This window comes from Capsella rubella, unplaced genomic scaffold (genome assembly GCF_000375325.1).
Source record: "Capsella rubella cultivar Monte Gargano unplaced genomic scaffold, Caprub1_0 scaffold_7, whole genome shotgun sequence".
NCBI lineage: Eukaryota > Viridiplantae > Streptophyta > Magnoliopsida > Brassicales > Brassicaceae > Capsella > Capsella rubella.
Genome location: NW_006238917.1, coordinates 1,555,372 through 1,579,915, shown reverse-complemented (window position 1 = coordinate 1,579,915; position 24,544 = coordinate 1,555,372). Strand labels below are relative to the sequence as shown.

Sequence of the window (24,544 nt, the reverse complement as noted above, 5' to 3'; positions counted from 1 at the left end):
AATGCTGGGTTAAAATGAGCGAGACGTTGCAAGAGATTGGGACATGGAAGGAAGAGGAAGAAAGAAGGGCTGGGACCGTTGGGTCGTTAAAAAAAAAAAAAAGTTACTTTATTTACAAGATTGACATCATTTTGTTTTACCTTTGGAAACTCGAAAAAGAAACCTAACCCTAATGATGAGATGTTTTAATACAAATCATCCAAAAAAACCCTAATGAGTTTGAACACATAAGGTTAACTATTTACAAACTTAATCACTTCAAACTCAGATTCTACCCAAAAATGGTTAAAAAATTTCCTTCAAAGCAATTTAGAACCAGGGATGCCATGTTGGATCCATCATACATAGGTTCCGAGGGGACAAAGCTGCCTCCACCAATTCATTCACACCTCTTTGTACAGACTGTGGCGGCTCCACCGAGTTCTCATCCTGTAGTGAACAACTCAACATATCAGATTCATCAGTTCAGAAAATGGACAATAGCTTCTTTTTGAGAACTTTAGTGCCATACAAAATTCGGTGGAGATGTAACAAATGATTGTACCTCTTCAGAGAAATACTGTGGCGCTATTCCTCTGATTCGTCCTATGACATCGTCCACGTTTGAGTTAACTTTGTGCTTAAGCTCGGCCGAACTCAAACTAGCAGTTCCTATAACAGGAGGAATAGGCACTCCAAGAGGTCTTCTTCCAAACCATGATAGAAGCTCATCGCGAAAGAACATGGCTAATTGATACCGAAGATGTTCATTTTGCTGAAAATTTGCAAAAGAGACGAAGAGGTTAGAGGCAAAATGATTTGAGTGCACCACTCAAGCTTCGGTAAATAATTTTTTATTACCTTGGAGGAGAAAACCGCTTGAGATGCGGAACACATGTTTGACATGAGAGGACCTTCAACACCAAAATGAGAGAGAAATGCTTGCATGTTCCTTGTGAGGCGGAAAGGCACAGGTTCGTTGAGCTCGATCATCCCTTTGGAGTCATAAGATGGATGAAAATCTGTCTGGAACATTTTCCCTGTATTTTTGGCGAACAAGATCTTGTTTGGGGATCTCCCACCAATTTGTAGAATGAAGGACATGAAATTGGATACAGCTAGCTGGACAGCAAATTGCTTCTTGAAAGCCCAAAGATGACTTCCGCTCATTGATGTCTTGTACATGTACTGAGAGAAGATAGTGTCATTGACTATGTTCTTTGTGATTTCACCATAAGCCTGTAGCCGAAGATCTCCAATTGCTTCTGGTGAGATTTGCCCTGAGATAGCTTGATTGAGTTTCTCCTTAAAATAGGTTATAGGAAGATCTGACTCTCTACCATTCCTTTCACAGTGATTCTCATATACCTCAAGGAAAGTGTTGTACATGAGATCATCCTCCACCATTCGGACCTGAGACGAAAAAATGTTAGCATGCCACCTATAGAGATTCACCTACTCTTACAATGGACAGCCAGAAGGAAGATTAAGTTGAATATGTAAAGTTTCACGAAAATCTGGTAAATTGAACTGCTCATCGAAAGAAACATTAACTCAATCAAGAACGGAAAGAGGAACTAAGCTGATATTTTCAAGGCATACCTGAGACCAGACAGGGATTATGATCGGAGTGTGAAGTCCTAAATGGCGTCTTCTCGACTCTTTATGCTTGTCAAACATTTGATTCATCACACGAAAAAGCTGCAAGATTCGTTCATCACTCCTCGCATTAGGAGTTAATGATGTTTGAACAATAAAATGCTTTTGCGAGCCATCGGAGCCAATAAGAGTCAAACGTCTGCAGCTGCTCCCATGCCTTCGTACAATTTGTATGTCTGCTTCAACCCTATCCAACTTTACTGTATGATCAGGTGCGACTTCCTGTGCAGTTTAAAAACATATGATTATTTCACCACGAAATACAAAGAGAAAGGGAAAAAAATGAGCCGCAATACCTATAATATACAGTCCCTCCAGAGAATGTACACATTGTAGATAAACAAAAGACGAGGATAACAATCCAATTTACCTGGTCAGCAAAGTACTGTCCTGGTATCTCCACATCAACAACATTAAAGTCACGCAGCACCTTGCTTTCGTCTTCCAATCTCAACACAACTGGAAACCTGTCTTCAACATTGCTCTGAAGAATGTTTATCCAGTCTTTCAGTTTCTTTGTCAGATCTGCGAGTGTGACAGGGAATGAATTACTTTCTGGATCTAGGTCACGCTCGAAATCCTGTTTGTATTCTCTCACAAATGCGACATGCTTGGTCACAGCATCTGCAGAAAAACAAGCTCTGCATACACCCGAGAGTTCTTTCTTGAGAGGTTGGGGAACTTCAGCAGTAGTGGCAGTTGGATATTTGTAACATCGATGCAACAAAGCATTCACAACTGCTAGAAGTCTTTCTTCTGGTAAAGTAACAAACCTCGAACCTATTTCCGTGAGAAGAGCCTGAAAGAAATAAGATTATGCCAGTAAAAAAGCAGGAAACGTGCAATTGAGTTAAAATCTGAATCGAAGCTACTTGTACCAGACAGTAGTTTCTTTTCTCTTTTTTTATTTGGGATTTCTTTATACCATGAAGGTTGTATGTCAAGAATTTAAATAAATCAGTAAATTCACTACCAGAATACTACCTCAAGTTCACTGGCCAAGTTGTTATGTTTACTCCTAAGAGCTTCCATAATATCCTTTGCCGCATCAAAAGCACCAGCAGCAGAGATTGCCAAGGACGCACCATCCCGTATTGCTGCATGTTGACTATTTTCATTGATTGTTGAACTGCTTTGGTTCATAGGCTGATCATTCCCTGATTGCAAGTTGTTTTCAATCCTGGCGCGTTCACTTTCTTGCACATGTGGGTTTCCACCATCACGGGTTCCAACAGCCTCATTAGCTTGATCACCTTGATGGATATGAGTTTCTGATGGTAAATTACCCCCACCATGACCCGCACTAATACCAGGAACATTCTGCTGCATTCTTTGAGCCAAAACAACTCTGCTAAGTTCAGATTTATTTACTGCATCACGGCGTTCCAGTAAGTATGTGCGCAGCCAGTAATAGAGAGCCTGAAATGGAATACAGTTTCACACTCAGATGAAATTACCAAAAACAAGTTCACCTAAATACACTAACAGGAATACCTGCGGGAATACTGCAGCAATTTTCATTAGAACTAATTTGCAATGGGGTGCTTCTGTTCGCTGCAACGAAAGCAACAGCTGTGGGATCCAAGAAAGCCACACCCAGTGAGGTACTTGGTCCAAGTGTTTATCAAATATTCTACCAACAGGCTCATTTGCTGTATCGAAACTAAGAAGATAGAGAACACGAGCCATGTGACTTCTGGAGTTGGAAACTCCAAATCTTATACCCTGAAGAAAGCAACTAACGGCATATTCTAGCCAGATTTCCTCTTGTGTTTCTTGGTATGCCTGCAAAACGAAAGTAAATAAAATGTCTAATATGAGGAGAGGGACTAATAATAGCACAAAAAAAGAAGCAGGATCCAATCAGAAGAAATACCATATCACAGTAGTTTCCCCAGCTAATCCATCCTTTGGGTAAATTTTTGAATAGGGTGATTGCGTTGGAATAGGCAATATTAGCACCTTCAGTGTCGTTTAACTTCAAATGAAAATCCCCCTTTAGTCGAAATATCTCTGCCTTGTTCTTCGCTAGAAAGAACTCTAAATTTGTGCTATTAACCAGATTAAGACCAGTAGCAAGCTCTCCTTTCGTTTCCAGATGAGATTTTGCCTGCTCTTTAATTTTAACAAAAGCTTCCTGCATACACATACGTGGCCAAGAGAACTTAAAATATACAATATTTCAAGCTCAAACAAAACAGATGCAGAGAATGTAAACTTATTATATAGGATCATGGCAAAGGATGAGGTGGCATACATTACTTCAAATATCACACAGATGTTCAAAAATGGATTAAAAGTTAAGCCAGTAAATATCTTAATAAACAAGGAAAAGATTTATTTAAAAAAAAAGATAAAAGAGAGCACCCCAAAGATGCAGTTTTTCTGTGTAGACTTTTGCGATTGAATGAACTCTGCTCAAATTCTAAGAAAGTTAAAGGTCTATGAGAATTATACCTGTACTTCCATTTGTGAGTGCCCATACATGTTTTCAAGTATCTGAACGCAAACATCATAAAGCCCTTGTTTACGAGCTATCCTAGCAAGCTTATTGACGTTCCATGCTTTGTCACGATAACCAAGGTGATGAAGTGGAGTATTTGAAGTTATAAAGTCCTTAAATGCATCAATAACAACATTATACATTTCATTCCTCCACTGCAGCATATCATACCAGACGGTCATATTGTCCCATTCATTTGGAGTCCTTAGCCTCCAAGTCTCAAGAATGTCTTTCAGGTCTGCATAATGATTTCCCTGTCCCCCAACAGCAGCATTTCCAGGAACTTTACTCCCATTTGTGATGTCAACAAAAATTTTACAAGACTCTTGCACCTCCACTAGTTGTTGGAATTGCTGCAGTAGAGGCACCCTAGCATGGAGAGATATATCCGGTAACCGCCACCACTGTTCCAAGGCAAGATCAACACCTTTCCCAACTATGTTTTCAGCATCTCCAACACCGTTTGCATTTTTTTCATGAAGGGCAAAACAGGCTTGAACTAAACGAAGCTTCGGCGTTTCTTCCACTTGTGCTTTGGGTATCACATGATCTTTCAAGTATGCCCAATCTGGAGCTTTCCAAAGACTATCAAGCAAAATTTCATAATTCTCAGTGCTTTTTCCAAACTCTACGAGGGCATCCCACTGACCAAGTTGAGTGGCACAGTGGAGCCATTGCTCCTCCCACAGGCACATTTCAGCCTTAGGTACGGTGTTATTGTAAGTGCCTTGGGTTGCCTTAACCATCGCCTGATAAAAAAGGCTCTGAGCACGCTGCCAAAAACCATGTTGAACCATTGAAAGCCCAGCTCTCGATTCAGTAGTGATTGACCTATTCTTCCACAATCCAAATCTCCTATCTTCTTCACTTAACAAACGGTAAAGCTCAGCAAGAGACTCAGCACATTTTGAATCATTTATGAACAGCATCACATGGGTCTCTAGCAAAGTCAATGCCAGATGCCATGCATTGTACGTTTTTCCTATATATTTAATAAGCTCACTAGGCATCCTAGGTTGAGGATGGCTCAACTGAAGCCCTTCTAAAAGTGCTTGTACAACATTCGGCCTGTGTCCTTGCTGCTTCTTGTGGTAGTCCTTCGATAGTAGAGAAATCATAGGTTTAGCTAAAGCTATCTGCTCTTCCTTGTGTAGGGTTGCCCACACAATTGGAAATACTAGTACCCACAAATGATAAGCAACATTGGCATCTGTGTGGGCCAGCTCCCTTAAAGGGATAACAACATCAGCGACCTATAGTGAAAAAAGAGTACATAATATTTATTCAGATTGTTAACAAAAAAAAAAATTATTCAGATGAATCCAGCTTCCAAAGCGGGAAAGAAAACCAAAGAGCCTAAAATAATTAGTAACTATTTTCGGTTTAACATGACAAAAGAAAGCACCATAACGCTTCTTTAAATACTTTGCAATCACCTGAAGTTTGCTTGCCGAGCAAAGAAATTGTGCATGCTTCATCACAATGCTATCAAACATTGAAGCAACTTCTATAGGCCCCTCTGGCATAGCAGGTGGTTGGTGGTGTGCTCCAGGAATTTGTGAAGGTAAAACTGGTACTACCCTGGCAGAATTTGGTGCTAGAGTAATGGGCTTCTCCTCGATTAAGATAGCTAGGAGAAGATCAAGACCCTGTTTGAGCCAAAAGACATCACTCATAGCTTCCCAATCCTGGTTTTGAATAATGTACTGCAACCGTGCAAACAAATTTTTTCCGAGAGACTCGTGGTATAACAAAAAGAACTTCCTTCGCATATCAGGATCCTTTGCCCGTAAACCAAGCATGGATTGTCTCTCAACTTTCAGAGAGATCTCTTGTCGCAGTGCCAAAGGATACCTATTAGTGAAACAGATGATATTATCTCTCTTACAAAAAGCTTTGACTCAACATAAGATTAACGCAAAAAAACTTACTTCGTTGAATCAGCACAAAGTCCATATAAAAGCTGGAGATACGCCTTATCCCACTCATCCAAAGCAACAGATGAGAAGTGCTGCTTATCAACCTGTGAAAGCTTCTGGAGAAATGAAACTATATCCTTCTGGGTAAGAAAACCACCAGAAGACCCCGATGACCCTGTTTTTCCGAAATCATCCTCAGCCCACCTTTTTAACATGTCTAGCACGCAGAGAAGAACACTTGAATCAGTACCCTTTTCTGAAAGAAAAGTGTTCAGTATTTGAGTCACAGGTCTTTTGCAATCCGCTAAAAGCATAACTCTTTCATCAATAAGTTCCAAGACCGAGTTTATATTCGATATGACTGCCCCAACATCCACATTTTGTCGAGAAGAAGTTACTGCAGAATCTGAATCTGTCCGCTGGCTCTGTCAGCAAAAAGCCACAAAAGCCACAATTAAAGATATAAATTCAAGAAAGGCAGGGAATATTAATAGTAGCTAGCAAATGAGACAGAAATGACATCTGGAATTTGATAGTATATACGTATCACGTATGTACCGAAAACATGTCAGCAAATGGTATAAGGAGATGACTCAGAGCCACAAGATGATGAAAGTGAGGACAGGCATGAAATAAACTACATAGCCATTTAGACGCATTAGATAATAGATATTCCTAAATCTCAAGTCAAATTAGATGTGGTAAATTCCATGTAAAATTTATTTAAACTCAGACAAGAAAGAAAGAAAGCATGCGATTTTATGTCTTAAAAAAAAGGTAGCTATTACTGAAGAATAACTTACTTGTCTATGATGAGCACCCGCTGCTGATCCCAGATCCCGCGAAAGACGCTGAAGGATATGCACCAGTACGTAAGGATCAACAAAAAATTTCTGAACCTGGGCCAAGGTTTTGAGGACAACAAGTATAAAGCTGACTGAACCGAGAGAGTTATCATCTCCTGAAACTTGTGGAGCAGTGACAGCATGCACATGTTTCTGTATCAGCTCATTGATTTTCTGATACAAAAGCTTTATGTCAGGAGGCGTACTAGTTGCATCATGTGGGAAGGCGATGAAGACCATCTTCAACAAAGAGCATAGCGATTTACCAGCGTCGGACATCTTGTGTTTGAAAGATAATTCAAGAAACTGGTGAAGAACAGAGCAGTCAGCAAAGAGAAGAAATGTTGGTCATATATTAGGATAAAACTTACAGCAGGAAGTATACCTGTGAGATCTGGCTGATATTGTTTTTGATGAAAAGATGCGGCTGCTTATCAAGAACCTTGTTCATGACATCCAAGCCCTGAGCAAGTGCTGTGGACAGATCTGACTGAGACGGTGGCATGCTGCTAAGCAGCTTTTCTAAATAGTTAAACTTGACGTTCGCATTTGGCCAAACTTCCAAAGCTTGAGAAAGAAAATCCAAAGCTTGTGTGTACATAGTGTTGGCTTCTCTGTCCTTAGGCTCAATCACCACTGCTACCTGTTTTAGGAAGAGAAAGAAAACTTTAAACTACAGCCATAAACAGAATAATGTCACAATCAACCAACATACTTCAAAACTAGAGGTGGTCAATAAGGTCTAGAACTTAACAAGATCCAGAAGAAACCTACTATCCACATAATTTCATTATAGAATTTAAATACTATACTGCTTTAAGACTGCTGGGCATACGTCATTTCTTCAGAATACAAATTGGTCAGAGAAGAAGGGCCCAATGGTAGTGGGAGTGTAAAGCCTTACTCTTATAAGAAAGTTGATGATTAGTTCTTCCATGGCAGCATTTGGCTTGAATTCCTCATCAGGCTGGATAGCAGATCCAGGTGTTTCTACATTGGGGATTGACGATGCACCACCAGGCGACATAACGCACATCGACTGGAGACCAGGTTCAATTTTAACTCGTTTACTTGGGTCTTCAGATATGGAAGATCCATCGGTTGAGCGCTTAGGATCCACACCGGATGAAGGATGTATTGCATCATTGACTTCACTGGTTGCGTCGGCATCAGTAACAATTTTAGTTTCATTTTGTCTTTGTCTTTCCCAGCTGACAACCAATCCAACAAGTTCAATTGCAAGCCGTCTATTTTCTGCTGAAGTATTATATGGCAAACCTAGACGACTTAAAGAATTCACCATCTGAGGTACAAATTGTGCTCTACTGCTGTAAAACAGATCTGAGTGCCGGACAATGACTTGGAAGATGTGGATCAAATTTGGAATTGAGTGGCCCTCCTCCACCAAAATTTTTTTGGTGTATCTTATCCAAATCGGCATTTTTGAATCTCCAAGTGGAAGCCTTTTAGGTAAAGCTGGCATTAGAATATCCAGGGCTTGCTTAACTAGCATCTTATTCTCCGGCTGGTATGTCCTAAGAAGCGCAACAAAAACCTACATCCAGTCAACAAAAAACATTTGTATCACTGAGTTAGATGGAGGAGTGTTTTAGTCACATGCTTGCTTTCAGATTTTAAATGACAATATGCAAGGTCGTCAATGGAAAAAGAAGTAAAGATGACATACACTTAGATAAGAATTTCCAAGTATTTTCCATTTTTCAGTCTTCAATAAAAAAAAAATAAAAAAAAAACGATAGAGAATTATAAACACCAACGGAATAAAAATGCCCACTAGTACCTGAAATAAACATTTGAAATGGTACCTGGAGAATGATTTTCTCTGGAGCCTGGTAAGCATCCAAGAAGTGGCAAACATTAACAAATGCCCACTGTTTACTGGCACTATCTTCCCGTTTAAGATGATTCCATCCAAACTTAATGAGCTCTTTTCTATGACTAACCAGATCACTCTGATGATATTTCAGAAGCAAAGTAGCTAACTGCAAAAGTTCGATCCTTAAAGGTTCGTCATATTCAGCAGATACCTACACCATTTGAGATGAAGCGTAAATAAGAACAATTAGACTTTTTCAGAAAGCATAACTTGGACAAGTTACTATCATTACCCATTAATACCCAGAAAATAATATAGTAATGTCCCCCCCCCAAAGCATAATTTCTGTATTAACCAAGTTGCTTAGAGGATAAAAGAAAGCAACCTCTTCAGGTGGATCAAGAAGCCTCTCAACAATGGTCTGGACTATACTAGGGTCAATAACTTCCCACGTTTGGCCGTTTCGGAAGGCATGAGAAAGCATTGGAAGAATAAGCATTTGCATTGCCTGAACCACATGATCATGGCCGAGTTGTTTCAACTGGAAAAGGTTTAGAAAGTGCAAAACAATTGCTTTTTTCATGTTGGGTGGATATTCTTCTGCAACCTGATGAAAGAACCCAGTTAAGCTACCAGAGCTGCAAAAATATGAGAATCAAGCATGAAATTTTGAGAATGATACCTCAATAATGTAAAACTCCCTCAAAAAGGTGTAGTCGATACAACTATGGAACATGAAAATTGAGAGAACATCGAACAGAACATTCATCTCAGATTTTTCATGTCGCAGATAATTGAGGAAGCACTTGACAAGCCATTTGCTCTCTTTTACCTGCGAGTTGAGAAAATAAAAGATTTTAGATGGCCAGAATGCATTTAATAGTTTTAAGGGAGGATCATATAGAGCACTTGAGTCAAAATGTATATTTTTGAAAGAAAAAACTAATTTCTACAATTTCAGGCAACAGGGAACTCGAGTAGTCCACATACAAAATGGTAAACAACTCAGCAGGGCGCCAACATTTAAGACCGTAAAGAATGCAGATGAACGAAACACCTAGTATGGACTATTTGAAACAAAAATTATACTTCTGCAGGGCTACATCTATATACAGCAGGAGAATTTGCGATTGTCAGATGGTTTCTGATACCCACATCAGTTTTAGACAAGGAAACATTAAAAGTATGCCTTTAATTTCAGTTTGAAACACAAGCTAATGCAGAAGTAGATGAAACTACCTGAACTAAAGTCAATTCTTGCTCATTCTGTAAACGAGATATCCTTGCGTGTGATTTCCAAAGGAGAGCCAATGCATCAAAAATAGTACGGTTACTCTGCAGCCAGCTGGGTATTAGCTTCACCATTGTTTTGATAAGATAGAGACCCTGGAAATATGCATCTGATGCTACATTGGATTTTGTTAATGGCGTGTTAGAACTTTCCAATTTCATTGGGGTGGGGTATTTATCTCCAGATGATGCAGCTGGAGTTGAAGCTGCCACACTCAGTATGACATCAGATTTTTGTAAAATTTCAGGAAAGGCATATGAAAGTATCTTATGTGGAGACTTTGCAAGTTCTTCCCTTAATGGTTGGCCAGCATCTGAGCGGATTACATACATAAACCTGAAGTTATAAAGAAAAGAGAGAACAGTCGTTACTCCATGCCACATTCAGCCTAACATGCGATGTAAAAGGAAACAAAACTTCTAATGCTTCTAACCTTCGGAAATATTTTGGTTCACTTAATCTGGAAAGAAAATAATCAACAGCGAGAGTTGCATATCGATTCAAGAACTTGGTAAGCGGGAGACGGTATGGGCTGTTAATCTCACTGTAAACTTGCCCTGGAGGAAGAGCTGCTTCTAAGTCTATAGTTAATGTTACAAGTTCATCTAGAAATTTTGATGCAGCAAGTGGAAGTAAGTGGAAGAGCTCGATAATAGCTGCCACAGAAAGAAAGAAAAAGATGGGTTCATATATAATCACATGACCAGGCATCTGTCTTTATATATTTCAAAGAACGTGATTACCAGCTGCAATTTTCGGCTCTTCGCCAGCTTTCCATGATTTCTGGGACTGTGCAAGTTTCTCTGGCTCTAACCATTTTTTAAGGTGCTCCAACAACTTACTTCCTAACGTCACATTAAACCAATTTGATAGAAGTTCTAGTAGACGTGCCAGACCTTGGAGTAAAGGCATATTAAGATTCTTTGTATGTGCCAGATTAACTAGTATAGGTCTGAGGCTACTCTGAAGAAGTTCTTTGGGCATCCGTTGTTGATTGATAACCTAAAGAAAAACACAGAGTTTCAGAAGAGCAAAAGGAACATAAAAATAGTATCATTTATCACAGAAAGAAAAGAGGGCTTTTAGGTGGAGCAAAATTTGATCCTTTGAGACTTTTCAAATCCTTTAATTGAATTCGTGCAAGAATTGGAAACAAAAGACAGATAACTATGAACCTGTCTTAAGCCCTCCTTGGCAACGGTCACAATTTCTGATGCTCGACACGTTAAGGACTTGAAAAACATGGAAATTATCTTTGCACGTAGTTCACTGTGACTTTGAGTTCGAAAGTCGGCCCATGCCATAGTTGTGCACAGAATCTCAATACAAGCTGTTCGAAGTCTGTTCAACGATGTAAGGACTTTAGGACTCATCAACTTCACAGCCCATACAGCTTCATCAGCCTCAGCTATTTGTAACGCTTCTTGCAAAAAGTTAACCAACTCTGGAGTTACTTTTAGAAGGGGGGGCCTCAATGCTAAACAAAAATTTAGAGCTGTCACAGTTCCAACCTATAAGGCATAATAAAGAAGGTAAGGCAGAAGTCTATAAAGGATTTACAAAAACCATAAAAATAGCAGAATGAGGCACCTGTTGATCAATTGTCTTCGATCGAAGTGGACGCATTATAAGTGGCTGCAGCAAAGGTTGGTATAAAGGCTCAAGCAGTTCAGATACTTCACTACCAGTCCGGCTAGCCAAAAGTGCAAGACAGTTCTGAACATTTTTCCTCACTGTGACAGATGCATTAGGATTGAACAATTCAGTAGAAAGATATTCTACAACACCTTGAAAGCTTTGTCGGCGGGCGTCACTGTTTGCTTCATCAACATTATTAACCACTCTAAGAATCTGCATAAGAACCTGACTTGTCTCGTCTTGCTCTTTGCTAGCATAAACAGGAAGCCTCTTTTGAACATAAACGAGACCACGTACAATTTTTACTTGGAAAAGACATAATATTTCAACATTCACTTTCCCTACCAGCGCACCTAACCCCATTACTCCTCCCATTTGCGCTTGCCATGTGCTCCCATAACAGCAATGCAACAACCGAGGTAAAAGTTGTTCAAACACTGGTATTCGCACACTTGGATGGGGTGAATATACTGGATTTATAGAAGGACTGGAGACAATCATAGAGGCACTGTGAACACCCCTAGCCATCAGCACATCAGTATGTTTGACACGAGCAAGAAACAACAGAGTTTCAGCAAACACATTTAACGCAGTTAGAGCAGCTTTGGCATGGAACCTGTTTTCATCTGTAAGCACATCAACAAGAGCATCTAAAAATATCAGAGGATCCAGCTCTTTTAAGTTAGAAGACCAATTATTCTTGGGCTTGGAACCTGCTGAAATCACAGGACCCCCAAGTGGACCAGAACTAGTGGAAGCATATGACGAGGTATAATCCCCATGCAAAATAATTGCAAAATGCCGACATATGTTTACAACGAAATCATCATCTGAGTCACTGAGATCCGGATCAGAACTGGCAGCAATTATAGTTACCAATAGTGTCTTGAAGATCGACTTCTCAGCGTTTAACTGTGTCTTTGTTTTAACCCCTAAGTCAGCCTGCAGAAGGAAAAATATTCTCTTAATAAATAAATCTTTTTACATCCTATTGCACCAAATAACACAGATCACCTAAAGAGAACATAACACAGTCCTAGGTCGCTTTTCCAGAAAGGAAAAAAGCATGGCAACAAGATAACAGATACAAAATCTAATCAGTCTCATGTGAATGTGGTTCAATCAAGAAACCCTCAGCAGCTAAAAGATCCTCTTAACAAATAAATCCTATTACACCAAGTAACACAGATAATGATAATGTAAGGAAGAAAATAGGCCAATCACAAGAAATGACATAGAACAGTCCTAGCTCGTTTATTGGAAAGGAAAAACGCATGGCAACAGGATAAGTGGGTCAATCAAGAAGCCATCGCCTAACAGGCACCCCCTGCCTTCAACATCAAGTGATGTCAATAACTGAATTTATGAAGCATTGTGAATACTGGAGATAAGGTAATGTTTTAAGAAACGTCAGCCACCTGAGTAGAAACTACAATATTTGACCAGAATGCTACAAAGTAAAACTATAAGGGATTAAGATGGTAAGAGAAATAACAAAAACCAACCTTTATTTCTGTTGATTCACTCCTGCGCCAAGATGAATCAACAGAGGAAAGTAACAAAGTTGATAATTGCTTAGCCATCTGACCCTCATCTGTGATGCACCCAGGCAAATTAAGCTGAGACAACAAGCAAACACGGAGGAATTTTAGAGCTTGCTTTTTGTAGTAGATGTCCGTACTGAGGTTTTTCTGGATAACAGCTGCTACAGAAAGATTAATGAATTTGTCCATTGGCACAAGAAATGGAGTGGACGGCTCAAACGTCAGAACTAAACGAAGCCCATGTTCTGGATTATCTTTGCATTCAAGTGTAAGTGGCTCTTTCAGAAATCGCCGGTTGCGACCACCCAACTTTCCTACAATTTGTAACGCCTTACCACCCCAAGGATATGGCACAGGCTTCAAGTGAGACCATAATGCTAAGATCACCTCAGACATTACATTTGCCATACTTGGCTCTAAAAAATCGGGATTCAGACTATCCACCCAGAATTCAAGAGTGCGTAACCCCAAGCTCACAAGTTCATTACTTCCTCTTAAACAGGACACCAGAGGCCTCATAAGACGGGGAAGGTATGGCAATAAGGAGCTTAAGCGTGCAGGAAGTGTCAAAGAAAGTTCCAACAAAAGATCTCTGATGTCTTCACCAACTGGACCCTCGAGCATTGTCAGAAGTATATTAAGACAAGGTAGTAGCATGGGGATTAAATCTCTAAGAAGCAACTCAAATTTACATCCAGCAAGTCCTCTGAAAACAATTCGGAGCAATTGCATATAACCAAGAGTGTTTTCAATTTCAGTTGCGTTCTTCATGCAGACTTCCATAATAAGAGGCACTTGAGGTTGCAATATTCGTTCAAAATCAGATGGTGATTTGGACACAGCCCCAAAGAGGCACCGGAACAGATGCAGAACTAATTTAGTTGCAGCTGAATCTGAATTCTTCAGAGCATCAAGTTTGCTACTTACGAGGAAATTAATCAGAACATCTGCAAATGGCTTGTATACTTTGGGAGCTTGAAGAAGAGTGGCAAATATCTGAACCAGTTGAGTATTCTCAATCATGCACTCAAAAAGTTCAGCCATACATATAGAGAACATATCCATTAGATCTCGAGGTTCCATAATAGCCAAAATTTGGGAGAAAAGATTTAGCATTTCCTTTTCCTCATCCTTATCTTTGAATAGAGCTAGGCAATGGACACCACTCCTTAAAACACCAGAGGCTTTTTGTACCTGATTAAAAGTAGAGATTGCTAAAGGTTATCAGCCATATACTATCAACGCTTACACTTAACAATCTAACATTTAATACCTCATCTTCCCTCATTCCTTTAAAAACCTGAGTAACAGATGACTGCGAAGCAAGAGCTTGTGGGTGTATTCCCTGAGGTCGAGGCAAATGTGCATGGGTTATACTCCATATGATTGTCTTCATTCCTGAACACAAAGTAGGAAAAGTGCTTAACATATACAAACATAATCAGTATGTATAACTGGTCTGCTAAGGTGGAAACATCAGTGTGGCCAAGATTCAATACCCATCAATAGTGTCTTGATCAGATTCTTACAATCATTCACTTCTTTGGAATGTTCCGCAGGAACCTGCAAATTCAAAACTGCCTGCAACCAGCATAGTCCAGTAATTTTTTTTTTGCCAGTATGAATCAAAAGTAAATTATCAATAAAGATAATAATGCTGCAGTGGACGAAATAAAAGGCTTTAAATCTACGTTAGAATTAAGGAAAACTGTGGAACTACCATGTTTGAATATAAAAGTGGAAGTGTGGAACACAATAACACATTGGCTGATAATTTGGGAACTTACTAAGACAAAACAGCCATCATAGATAATTACCTGGACAGGAAGTTCAAGCTTTGACCTCAAAGTGATTTGATCTTTTCCGTCACCCTCCTCTAAAAGCTATGAAGTAAAAGCAAGACTAAGTAACATATCAATAAAATAAAAAAAGTTGACAATCAGGATCGATAAAATTCCAAGATTTCTCAAACAAAACATAGGCAAAAAAGCAATCTATTACGGCTTAAGACATAAAATATAAAAACTGGCTGATCAAGCAAAACCTATACAACAACCAACAATGCCAAAAAGCTGAAACATCATGGAAACTTGGAAAGCAACCATAATTACCTGAGGAATAGTGCCCTTGAATATATTGAATTTCCCAACAAAGGCATCCAGGATACGTCCCTATAAAGAGATGATGAATAAAATAAGTTAGTGGTTAGAACAGCCAACCCATATATATATAGGCTCTCAAGGGTTATGACATACCAACATAATCCGCGCTTCATCCATTGATTGCTGATCAACACCTTTCTCAAATATTGGCTCTACCTGAACCCAATGTAAGTATTAAGTTATACCAAAATCTTGATTCAAATATAGTGGACAGATTATGTCACATAAATTTTAAGTAATATATCAAGTATAAATAAGGCAAAAAAATGGAAAATATTTACCAGATTTAACATCAGTCGTGCACAAGTTGTATGGATGTTAATAGAGAGGGTCGAGTCATGCATGTTCCTTGAAAATAAGTAGATGATCCGCGATAACTGCCACGTTGTTTACAGTCAAATACGATGAACTGTTAAAGAAAAGTCACCCATATAGTAGACAATGGAAAGAGGAAAAAACTAAAAAAGGGAAGGCTGATGTTGACAAAAAAGTTTGATCAATGTTTCTTCCCAAGAAAATTTATATATTGGCATTTTCCATCCGGCAGAATTTTTTGGGAGGCCTCAGGTTTCATGTCTATAAGCAAGGAAGATCCTTCCCAAGCATGACCACTTTTTTTATCACAAGTGATAAGACCGTTAAGATGAGGATCTTTTTTGATACCCAGCCACAAAAGCCACAGATACATAGCAAATAATTTGTATTGGAACACATTAGTATCACTTACTATAGATCCAATTGCATGCACAGTTTCCAGAACTTAAAACGCTCTCAACTAGGAAGAAGTAATCTAGAAAGAGAGAACTATAACAAGAAAAACAAACAGAAGCTAAAGTAAGAAAAAAATTGCACAGAGCACAACGGGAGGCACCTGAGAAAGAGACAAATCTGCTCGAACATGGTGAACAATCTCGGCCAGTAGGCTGTATGCCAGAGGTCTCAAAGACTCAAAGCATGCTCGCCCCGTTCCAACTAGAACCCTGACACAGAAAAAGTAGCAAATAGATGACAGCATTCTTTATTTGTTAATATATTATACTGCAGCACACGGTGAAGAACACAGAACAGTAAAAGTTCTACTTGATAAAAACAAAGCAGCTTCCTAATAGGTGTAAAATGTTAAGAATTCAGAAAGGCAAAAAATGCATATTATACCTCTCTTCTAAAAGAGTGTCGATAAGAGGAAATAAACCTCTCTTGAAATCCGTCCCAAGTACATGCTTTAGTGAGACTAGTAGTTCCTGCATTTCATAGACCAAAACACATCTTTAACTGCAATCCCATGATTGTATTACAAGGTGAAAAAATACCGAAGAAAAAGGAACAGACAGTTCTTCACCTTTCTGATAGATGCAGAATCCGAACAGGTGACAAGCAAATTTACAATGCTCTTACATATGCTTTCTTCATGCGGCCTGATATATTCGGCACAACCTTTTAACATATAAGTCAAAAAAGAAACCGTCTGTAAAAAAACAAAAACAAACAAACAAACATGACAAGTCAATATACGACATGGTAACAAACTAATTCAGGTGAAAGAACAAGTTAGTATAGGCCGTAATAAAAGTTTATTTTCACTGTCCGTATAAGTTATGGTTTCCCTCCTGATAGAGAGCCCTTGTCTCACCTTAACCTGCGCACCCTTTAGTTCGATGAACTGAGGCTTCAAATGTGAAGAAAATTTCTCAGGTCCAGGGATAGATATAGCAGCAACCATCAGGGGCAGCAAATTAGGTATATTGATCTGAACAAGTCTGCTATACAGCTGAAAAAGAAACATAACAACGAGGGGGCACTCTATGACTATTTTGAATGAACGTGTACTTGGGCTAATCTGCCCATTTCTGGAAGGTGCAGTAACTGACAGCGACTGATCAGATGGTGTAGATATCTCCGTAGGCTTCACTTCTTCCAATTTGACATCCTCGAAAAAATGGCTAACAGTCAGTCTGAAGTTCTGGTATATCTTGCAGACGAAGTCCAAGAATGGTTGAACCTCATTTTCTAATGTTGACCTAAAGTTCTTAAGAAGATCAAAGATGATGCGAATGCATATGATCCCATTTTCTTCATTATCTGTCGTGAGCACCTGCATTGCAACCTTCAAGAGATCGTGAACAAAGGGACGGAGAACCTCGCTATTTGGTAGACGATTGAGGATCTCAACCACGATGTTGCGTAGTTTATGCTCAAGATTATCAGTGAATTGTGGCTTTGTAATCTGAAGAAGAATCACAGAAGATGCCCGGAAGTAACACTTAAGGAAATTCAAGTACTCAGCCGTAAGTGTTATCTCCAGACTGTCCCTGACCTGCACCACCATCTCAAGCCTCGTATGAATAGCTACAGAACACAAAACAAGCTTCGAGTAAATGTCACTTTGATTTCAAATTTGAAGAAAAATGAGCTTTCCCACTATAAAACTGTAACATGAACACTGACTCAAAATCAAACATAAACTCGTCGCTAATCAGAAGAGATAAGACTTCGCTGGCAAAATTAAAAGTGAAATGAAAAAATAAAAAATTCAATACAAAATCAAAGCTTGAACAAACAAACAGCCCAACCACGATACAAAGAAGAGACAAGAGAGTGAGTGTAATTACGTAGGTCAGGCTCGACGAGACGACGAGAGTGTTGCTCAAAATTCTGAATTGGACTCATGGCTAAACGAACAAAGGACCCAGACAAGCGAAAACGCTGTCTTAGGGTTCCGTCACAGTAGAAATTGTATAAGTCGCCTCCTCGTCCTTCTTTCTAACACCCAAAGCGCGACGATCCCTGACGCTAAGCCCAGGGTGCTCCACTAGGTCAGAAACTAACAAGGGTTTATACAAAATTTAACTAATTTAAAAGAGAAATCTCAAGAGCTAGCATTGATTCTCCGGTATAACACAACCGATGGAAGATGATGAAATTTCCCTCTCGTTCTTGTTGTTGTTGTTGTTGGGGTCTCTCTGTGAGACTCCCCTGAAAAGAGAGAAAGAGGAGAGAACCTTAGAACTGGAGCGTAGGCAGTGCAATGAAATTGCGCAGCCGAGTTATATATACGAGGTCCTATTTTATTTTATTTATATAAAAGTCAAATTATACCCTCAACTTTTCGAATTAAAGGAAATACACTTAAATTTGTTTTCGTTTTCATAATTATCCAGCTTTTTCAACCATATAAATGTGTTGTTATAGATTATTTAGACATTTTATACAGTCTTCATATTCATTTTAGGTTGATTTTTTGCCATTTTTATCTAATACTATTCCATTAAAACTTCTTTTCCTCTCATAGTTCTTCCCAATTCCAATTTCATATTCCATTGACTAACGAGTCAAATTCATAAAAATACACAGTTAAAACGGAAAAAAAAAAACAGATTTTGTTTAGGAATCAATTTTTTAAAATAATTATTGTGGGGGTAAAAAACAAATGTTAATTTCCTTTTTACAAAAGGGAAAAAAAAAAGAGCAGAAGGCAAAATTCTCAGGCGTTGTCGGAGCTAGTAACCTTGGGTCTAAAAGACAAGTTAGGGGTAGGTCGCGCCTTGTCTCTTCGTTGGCTCGATGACGACGACCACTCTCGACTCTCAGAATGATAATCTCTCGACCTACGATGTCTACTTCCTTCTTCGTGTGCAGCTCGATTGTTGTGATTCCTACCGTTTTGGTCGTTGCTAGACCTTGAAGTGCTAATGGCTGCAACAACATCAGGAACACTCGGCGTGTTCTGTTCGTATGGCAACGGCTCAATCCCTTGCAAATCAGGTTCCGGGGTGAATCCGACTGGTCTTTTCGACTCGTCCATTTTCCTAAACGTGATCGATATCCTGAAAGCAGAACCAAGGAGAACAAAAACAGTATGAATCAAATACCAAACTCTTTGACGAAAAGAGAGACTTTTATGGTTTCATTACAAAACAAAAAGTACATACTAAACATAAAAAAATAAACGTTACCAAAACAATCAAGGTCCTAACAAATTACCTCTTCGTGGGAACCGCAGGTACACAATGCTTAGCGACATCGGCTCCATTACCATTTAGCACTAGAACTGATCTGAAGTAGAAAAGTCAAGCAACACAATTTTCAGTCTAGAACAACTCAGAGCGAGAGTATGCAAACCTATATGCAAACCTATAGAGCATTACCCGACAGGAAGCGGTATAGAGTATGGACCAGAGAATTCACCAGGCCCTACGACTTTGAGATTTGATCCGAACAGTATATCGCACTCACTGAGGAATGATACTGTGCAGAAAGGGCGTACGAAGTCGTGGTTATCGATATGAGGGGGTATGCAATCGCTTTCTTCATATATATTGACGATACAACTATCTGGTACACAAGTTGGAGGAAGTACATGCCACCCCACCAACCTTTTGATTATTACTTTGAAAAGAGACGGTATTGGATCAACCTCTGCGTGTTGAAGGATTCCGGGTCGGTTTCCTGCTTTGTCCTGTCAAAAATACAAAGCAAAAAAAAAAAAACTCTTTCATCAGTCACCAGGACTGATCAAATGTTCTTAAAACAAAATAGACTTGAAAAGAGTCACTTACTGTTGCAGTTCCATAGTTATAACAGCATCCAAATTGGATAGTAACTCGTCCTTTGCCTCTCATCCACTTATGCGGAGCGCTAAAAGTACGGTCTACGATATTGAAAAAGACACAAAACTCAGAATTAGATAAGTAACGTTAAAGAGATTTGAAAAAACATGCAAAAACCAACGAGAGAAAATACAAAGCAAACCTAGCAGTTGTCCTTTTCGACCCTTCTCTTGTAGTTGATAGACAAAATCAACAATCTTTTTCTGCTCCACCGCGCTGAAAACACCGGTATGCAATTCGAGTCCCTCGAGGATATTAACAGACTTTCCTCTTACTTTCTCAAACCCACTAAACAGTTTCACTTTCTTCACATTCAAAAATCGGTAACGCTCTCTTTCCTCCCTAGACATTTTACGCTTCTGGGGAGTCTTCATACTCCCATCAACTTCATGTGTACCTGATTCACTCTCCTTGTATTCTTCCTCCTCGAGCCCATCTTCTTGTGCCATATCAGCCCAAGATATTCGTGGACTCGCCGTCTCAGAAACAGTTGATTGAGATGGCATTGCATCTCTCATTGCATCTCTTACACCGTCTGACAAAGATCCAAATACAAAACCCCCAGCTTTCAAACTGTCTAATGAGTGAGCATCGCAAAGCTTCCCATTAGAATCATCTCCCATCTCATTATCCTCTATGTTACTACAGTGCTCTGTAATAAAAGAAACACAGTTACACATGAAGAATGATTCCCAATACAGAAATCTCAAGAAGATAGCTTAAACTACATATAATATTATACAAGCAGTATCTCTAATTATCCCAAAAACATGAATTTACAGTTTAGAGATTGGTTGTAAGTTCTCAACTTTAATGATTAAATTGGACTCAAAATTACGAAACAGAACACACAATTCACAACGTAAGTACAATAACGAAAATTATCCGTTACTTCAATAGAATTGAGAAAGATAATAATAATGAAACCTGGGTCTAGAGAACGGATTCGATCGGAGAGAAGATGAAGACAGTCTTTGCAGAGATCTCGAGATAGAAAAGGCAACCAAGTCGTTAGGAATTCAGAAGCAATCTTAAGTTCTGATGACTGATACTTGCCAAGAAAGACATCTTCGTCGTAGGTTGGATCCATTCTCGTAACACAAAACACAACTGAATCTCTCTGTTTCCGTACTCTGGTTTCAGTTTGTACGGATCGAATGAGTTCGTTTACTTTGCTCTTTTTGAGTCTCCCCCTTGAATAATGAAAAATCTAAATAAAATCTAGGTCGGATTGGTTTATTAATAAAAGACGCCGACAAAAGTTCTGGTCCATAAAGCCCATTACATTTAAAGCCCATGTAATTTTGATTTCACCCGGATAGTAAAATTGGAGCCCCGACCCGATCTTCTTGTGTCATCAAAAAAAAAGTAAAAAACCATTCATTTTTTTTTTTGGCTGAGACTAATTATGGTGTTTAGATTTTTTTCCCTCTGATTTTCAACTAAAGTAGAGGAGAGCAGGAAAAGCAAATTGGGAAGCGACGAATCAGCCGGAGCAAATACCGTCGATATCGTAAGGAACCCTACTTGTTTCTTCGATCGCCGTTTCGAAATTCGTGCTTAAAACTTGTCAGATCGATTTTGATTTCTGAACGAAATCGAATTTGATTGATTTGAGACGAGAATCATCCTTAATACTTGTTCATCGTCAAAATGATATTAGCTTCTCTGATTTATTGTTCCTGCGTGTCGTGATCATGGGTTTTTTCAAGTTCAGTTGTCGTTAACCCCATAATGGTTTCAAATTCAAAGGAAGCTGAAAGGTTCTGTATTTTTGTTATATTGTTGTCTTGAGCTGCATCTTAATTATTGACCTTCTTCAGTCCACTCGAGACTTTTCACTAGAGTAGAGAATGCTGTTTTGGATTGGATTCTAAGCTGGTTTTGTATTGTTGCAGGAAGAAAGTTTCTTCTTTTTTAGTTCTGGACAAAGAGGTTGGGATTGGGAATGGCTGGTAACGCAGATACTAGTAATTCATCATCAAGACAATGCCTTGGGGTGTGGAATCATGAGATGGAATCTAGTCAATTGCGTGTAGATAGTTTACAAGATGAACTTATAGATGTGGAGACTTCCCTAGAGGATTCAGAGGCATTAGATGTTCTGTTAGGTAGGGTCAAATCAGCTGCAGCAAGCTTGCGCTGTTTAAGATCAAAAGCTAGAATCTTGGCCGTTCCTGGTCTAACCCATCTGTCACTTGGTGCTGAACAGCTAGAACTGGACTATGATAGTTCAGCTTCTCAAGTGGCTAGTCCAGGTGGAGATACATTGGCTGGAACTGAAAAGAAGCAGGATTCCTTGTTTATAGAGGATGGAGCCTTTACTTGGAAGACGTTTCAGTCCATAGAGATGGTTATTGATGTGCTCGAGTCTCTTTTGAGGAGGGTCATATCAGCTAATACTGAAACGTCTTTTCAAAAGGAGAGGGTAATTATATGTGAGGAAGATATTAGAAGGAAGACGGAACAAATCGAGATTCTCTATTTGAGGTTAGAAGAGATCAAACAAATTGTACATGGGAATAAAACTGTTCTAGACGAAACAGCAGAGTTAATTAAGAAACTAGTTGAAGATAGTCGGAGAGATAGAGAAATGGCTATGGAGAATGAAGAGGAGCTCCGTCGTGTGAAGGCAGAGTGTGAGTCACTTAGAAATTACGTCAATACTTCCACCAGTGTTATAGAAACACTTGTTTCATCCGAGCGGCAATTCCATACCATTGAAGCCCGGTCAGTCTCATCTCTTCTGTTTGCAACTTGTTACCTGTATTATGTAAATGATGAGACAGGTATGTGACTGTTCAATTGCAAAGGCAAAAAGTATGTAAATCAACGAAGTGGTAGCATGATGAGTGGAAAAATCAATATATAATAGTTAGCTACTGTCGCGTAATCTTTTGTATATAACTGCTATATGTCAATATTACCTGAATCCATTCTCATATGTTTATTCTTGTGAAATCAGGTTGGTTGCTAAGTCGACACAACTGGAAGGTGAGAAAGCACAGAAAGAAGTTGAAGTGCAAAAGCTAATGGAGGAGAATATGAAGCTGAGCGCTCGTCTTGACAAGAAAGAAGCTCAGCTTCTGGCCTTAAACGAACAGTGCAAAGTCATGGCTTTGAATGCTTCAAACACCTGACAAAAGAGAAGATCATTGACATGTAATCCTTTGATATAATAGGTGTACTTATTTTGCTATCAGCTTCTTTTCTTTTTTAGAATTGACATTTATCTGTAGAACATGGCTTTGAAGAAAGCAAGCATAGTTGATCTGTTTTTGCCTTGTCTCTTTTCAATGACACCTAAAAGTCATAGCTAACTTTTTGCTTCTTTGTTGATGTTTGTCTCTGATGGATTGTGAGATTCTTTTACAAGAATTGGATTGTGAGATTCTTTTACAAGAATCACACTCTGGATCTTCATGCTGTAGCCAAAGATCCTACAATGAATTTCTGAAAACATTATCAAGATACCAAACATACGATATGACTAGTTTCCAAAGCATATATATATATATGATATATCTCAATTGATCTATACAAGGATTCAGTTTCAAGGTCACATAATCCAACTTCTTTCAGCCTAGACAGTTTTAACTTTCAAATGCAGGAAGTAGTGCATATGCGTCAAGAATGCCAACTGGTTACATGAATATATTTTTTTTGACTTGGTATCTTTGAAAGAAGTTGTACATATCTTCTTTTTGTGGCAAAATTATTAAAGCCAACTGTTCACTGGTCGTCGAGTCAATCATGTTAATTTCATTTGTCAAGGAGAGAAAGCAGTGGAAAAAACAAGTACAGATAGGATTACTGTAATTTCTTCCACCATCGTGACATTGACAGATATTGCCTCCTGTACTATATGTGATGATAAGTCATTTCTCATATGGTCATTATCATTCACAGAACATGAGTATCCCACCAATTTTAGGCATTTACAAACAAGAAACACCTTGAAATGACTTCTTTAGTCTCTCCAAATCAGGAAGAGAAAACACATACACTTCTCCTCGAAAAGGAGAAACTGGAATACAGATTCTGACACTGACAGTTATCAGAGAGGCTTCTTGCTTTTGCTAAAGAAACTCACATCAAAATGTGACACATAAACTGCAAAGAGTTGTAATCAGTTTGAAAGTCAGGCTCTAGTGGCCTTGGAACATGGTGGTAGGAGAAAAAAACTTCTCTCATCATAAGTTATCCAAAATCAGATTTGTGGCTCAAAATTCATTGGAGGAATCTTTGTCAGCTTGTGGTGCTCTGACTTTGCTGAGTTGTTGTTGGAAGATAAGTGCCACATGGGAGTGTCATAGATTTTTGCAGACATGGATCCTTCACAGTTTAGGGATATGAGCAACTCTTTTGTGACTCTCTCTTTGGTTCTACTTCTGTGGATTTGTTTATATATTTGTTTATTAGCATCTAAATATGTTTTCTTAAAGTTAATTTATTGTATTGATGATTGAGGCATTATTCACATGTATTATTCTTGAAAAAAAAAAATATACGTTATTTTCTTTAAAAGATGGTCCCTTTAATAGGTTTTGGATTGGAAAA

At 38.9% G+C, this 24,544-nt stretch overlaps 3 protein-coding genes across 4 annotated transcripts; 1 reads left to right on the top strand and 2 right to left on the bottom strand.

The window, feature by feature from the left end:
* Positions 1-91: 91 nt before the first annotated feature.
* LOC17878999 (transformation/transcription domain-associated protein) lies at positions 92-18,382 on the bottom strand. 2 transcript variants are annotated; one of them, XM_023778011.1, is made up of 35 exons: positions 17,987-18,382; positions 17,008-17,723; positions 16,717-16,842; positions 16,533-16,618; positions 16,249-16,357; positions 15,659-15,754; positions 15,471-15,533; positions 15,327-15,386; positions 15,033-15,098; positions 14,715-14,796; positions 14,489-14,613; positions 13,177-14,409; positions 11,624-12,613; positions 11,209-11,544; positions 10,777-11,035; positions 10,467-10,689; positions 9,982-10,369; positions 9,425-9,574; positions 9,128-9,349; positions 8,732-8,953; positions 8,593-8,631; positions 7,810-8,460; positions 7,291-7,548; positions 6,864-7,211; positions 6,073-6,485; positions 5,578-5,995; positions 4,096-5,394; positions 3,515-3,775; positions 3,133-3,423; positions 2,623-3,057; positions 2,009-2,437; positions 1,582-1,860; positions 841-1,392; positions 545-754; positions 92-429 (listed from the first exon to the last, which is right to left on the bottom strand). In XM_023778011.1, the coding sequence occupies exons 1-35, from the start codon at positions 18,042-18,044 to the stop codon at positions 310-312; spliced, it is 11,613 nt and encodes a 3,870-aa protein (XP_023633779.1). In that variant the 5' UTR covers positions 18,045-18,382; the 3' UTR covers positions 92-309. The 2 variants fall into 2 exon arrangements, with proteins under 2 accessions (XP_023633779.1, XP_023633780.1); XM_023778012.1 differs by lacking the exon at positions 8,593-8,631.
* Positions 18,383-18,777: 395 nt separating this feature from the next.
* LOC17880095 (RNA demethylase ALKBH5) lies at positions 18,778-21,169 on the bottom strand. Its single transcript, XM_023779292.1, has 6 exons — positions 20,912-21,169; positions 20,127-20,636; positions 19,934-20,025; positions 19,523-19,833; positions 19,359-19,430; positions 18,778-19,201 (listed from the first exon to the last, which is right to left on the bottom strand). Exons 1-6 carry the CDS (start codon positions 21,072-21,074, stop codon positions 18,859-18,861), a joined length of 1,491 nt encoding a protein of 496 aa, XP_023635060.1. The 5' UTR covers positions 21,075-21,169; the 3' UTR covers positions 18,778-18,858.
* Positions 21,170-21,384: 215 nt separating this feature from the next.
* On the top strand, positions 21,385-23,315 carry LOC17880971. The gene is made up of 3 exons (XM_006284082.2): positions 21,385-21,497; positions 21,883-22,714; positions 22,950-23,315. Exons 2-3 carry the CDS (start codon positions 21,933-21,935, stop codon positions 23,122-23,124), a joined length of 957 nt encoding a protein of 318 aa, XP_006284144.1. The 5' UTR covers positions 21,385-21,497; positions 21,883-21,932; the 3' UTR covers positions 23,125-23,315.
* The last annotated feature ends 1,229 nt before the right edge of the window (positions 23,316-24,544 follow it).

Bases quoted from the DNA above. Each gene is read 5' to 3' on its own strand.
- LOC17878999 (XM_023778011.1), bottom strand. From the start codon at position 18,044: ATGAGTCCAATTCAGAATTTTGAGCAACACTCTCGTCGTCTCGTCGAG. The intron at 11,545-11,623 runs GTGCCTCATTCT...TATGCCTTATAG, and splicing joins CGAAGACAATTGATCAACAG to GTTGGAACTGTGACAGCTCT. The intron at 7,212-7,290 runs GTATACTTCCTG...GTTCTTCACCAG, and splicing joins ATATCAGCCAGATCTCACAG to TTTCTTGAATTATCTTTCAA.
- LOC17880095 (XM_023779292.1), bottom strand. From the start codon at position 21,074: ATGGATCCAACCTACGACGAAGATGTCTTTCTTGGCAAGTATCAGTCA. The intron at 19,834-19,933 runs GTAAGTGACTCT...TATTTTTGACAG, and splicing joins ATAACTATGGAACTGCAACA to GACAAAGCAGGAAACCGACC. The intron at 19,431-19,522 runs GTAATGCTCTAT...TTTCTACTTCAG, and splicing joins TCTATACCGCTTCCTGTCGG to ATCAGTTCTAGTGCTAAATG.
- LOC17880971 (XM_006284082.2), top strand. From the start codon at position 21,933: ATGGCTGGTAACGCAGATACTAGTAATTCATCATCAAGACAATGCCTT. The intron at 22,715-22,949 runs GTCAGTCTCATC...TTGTGAAATCAG, and splicing joins TTCCATACCATTGAAGCCCG to GTTGGTTGCTAAGTCGACAC.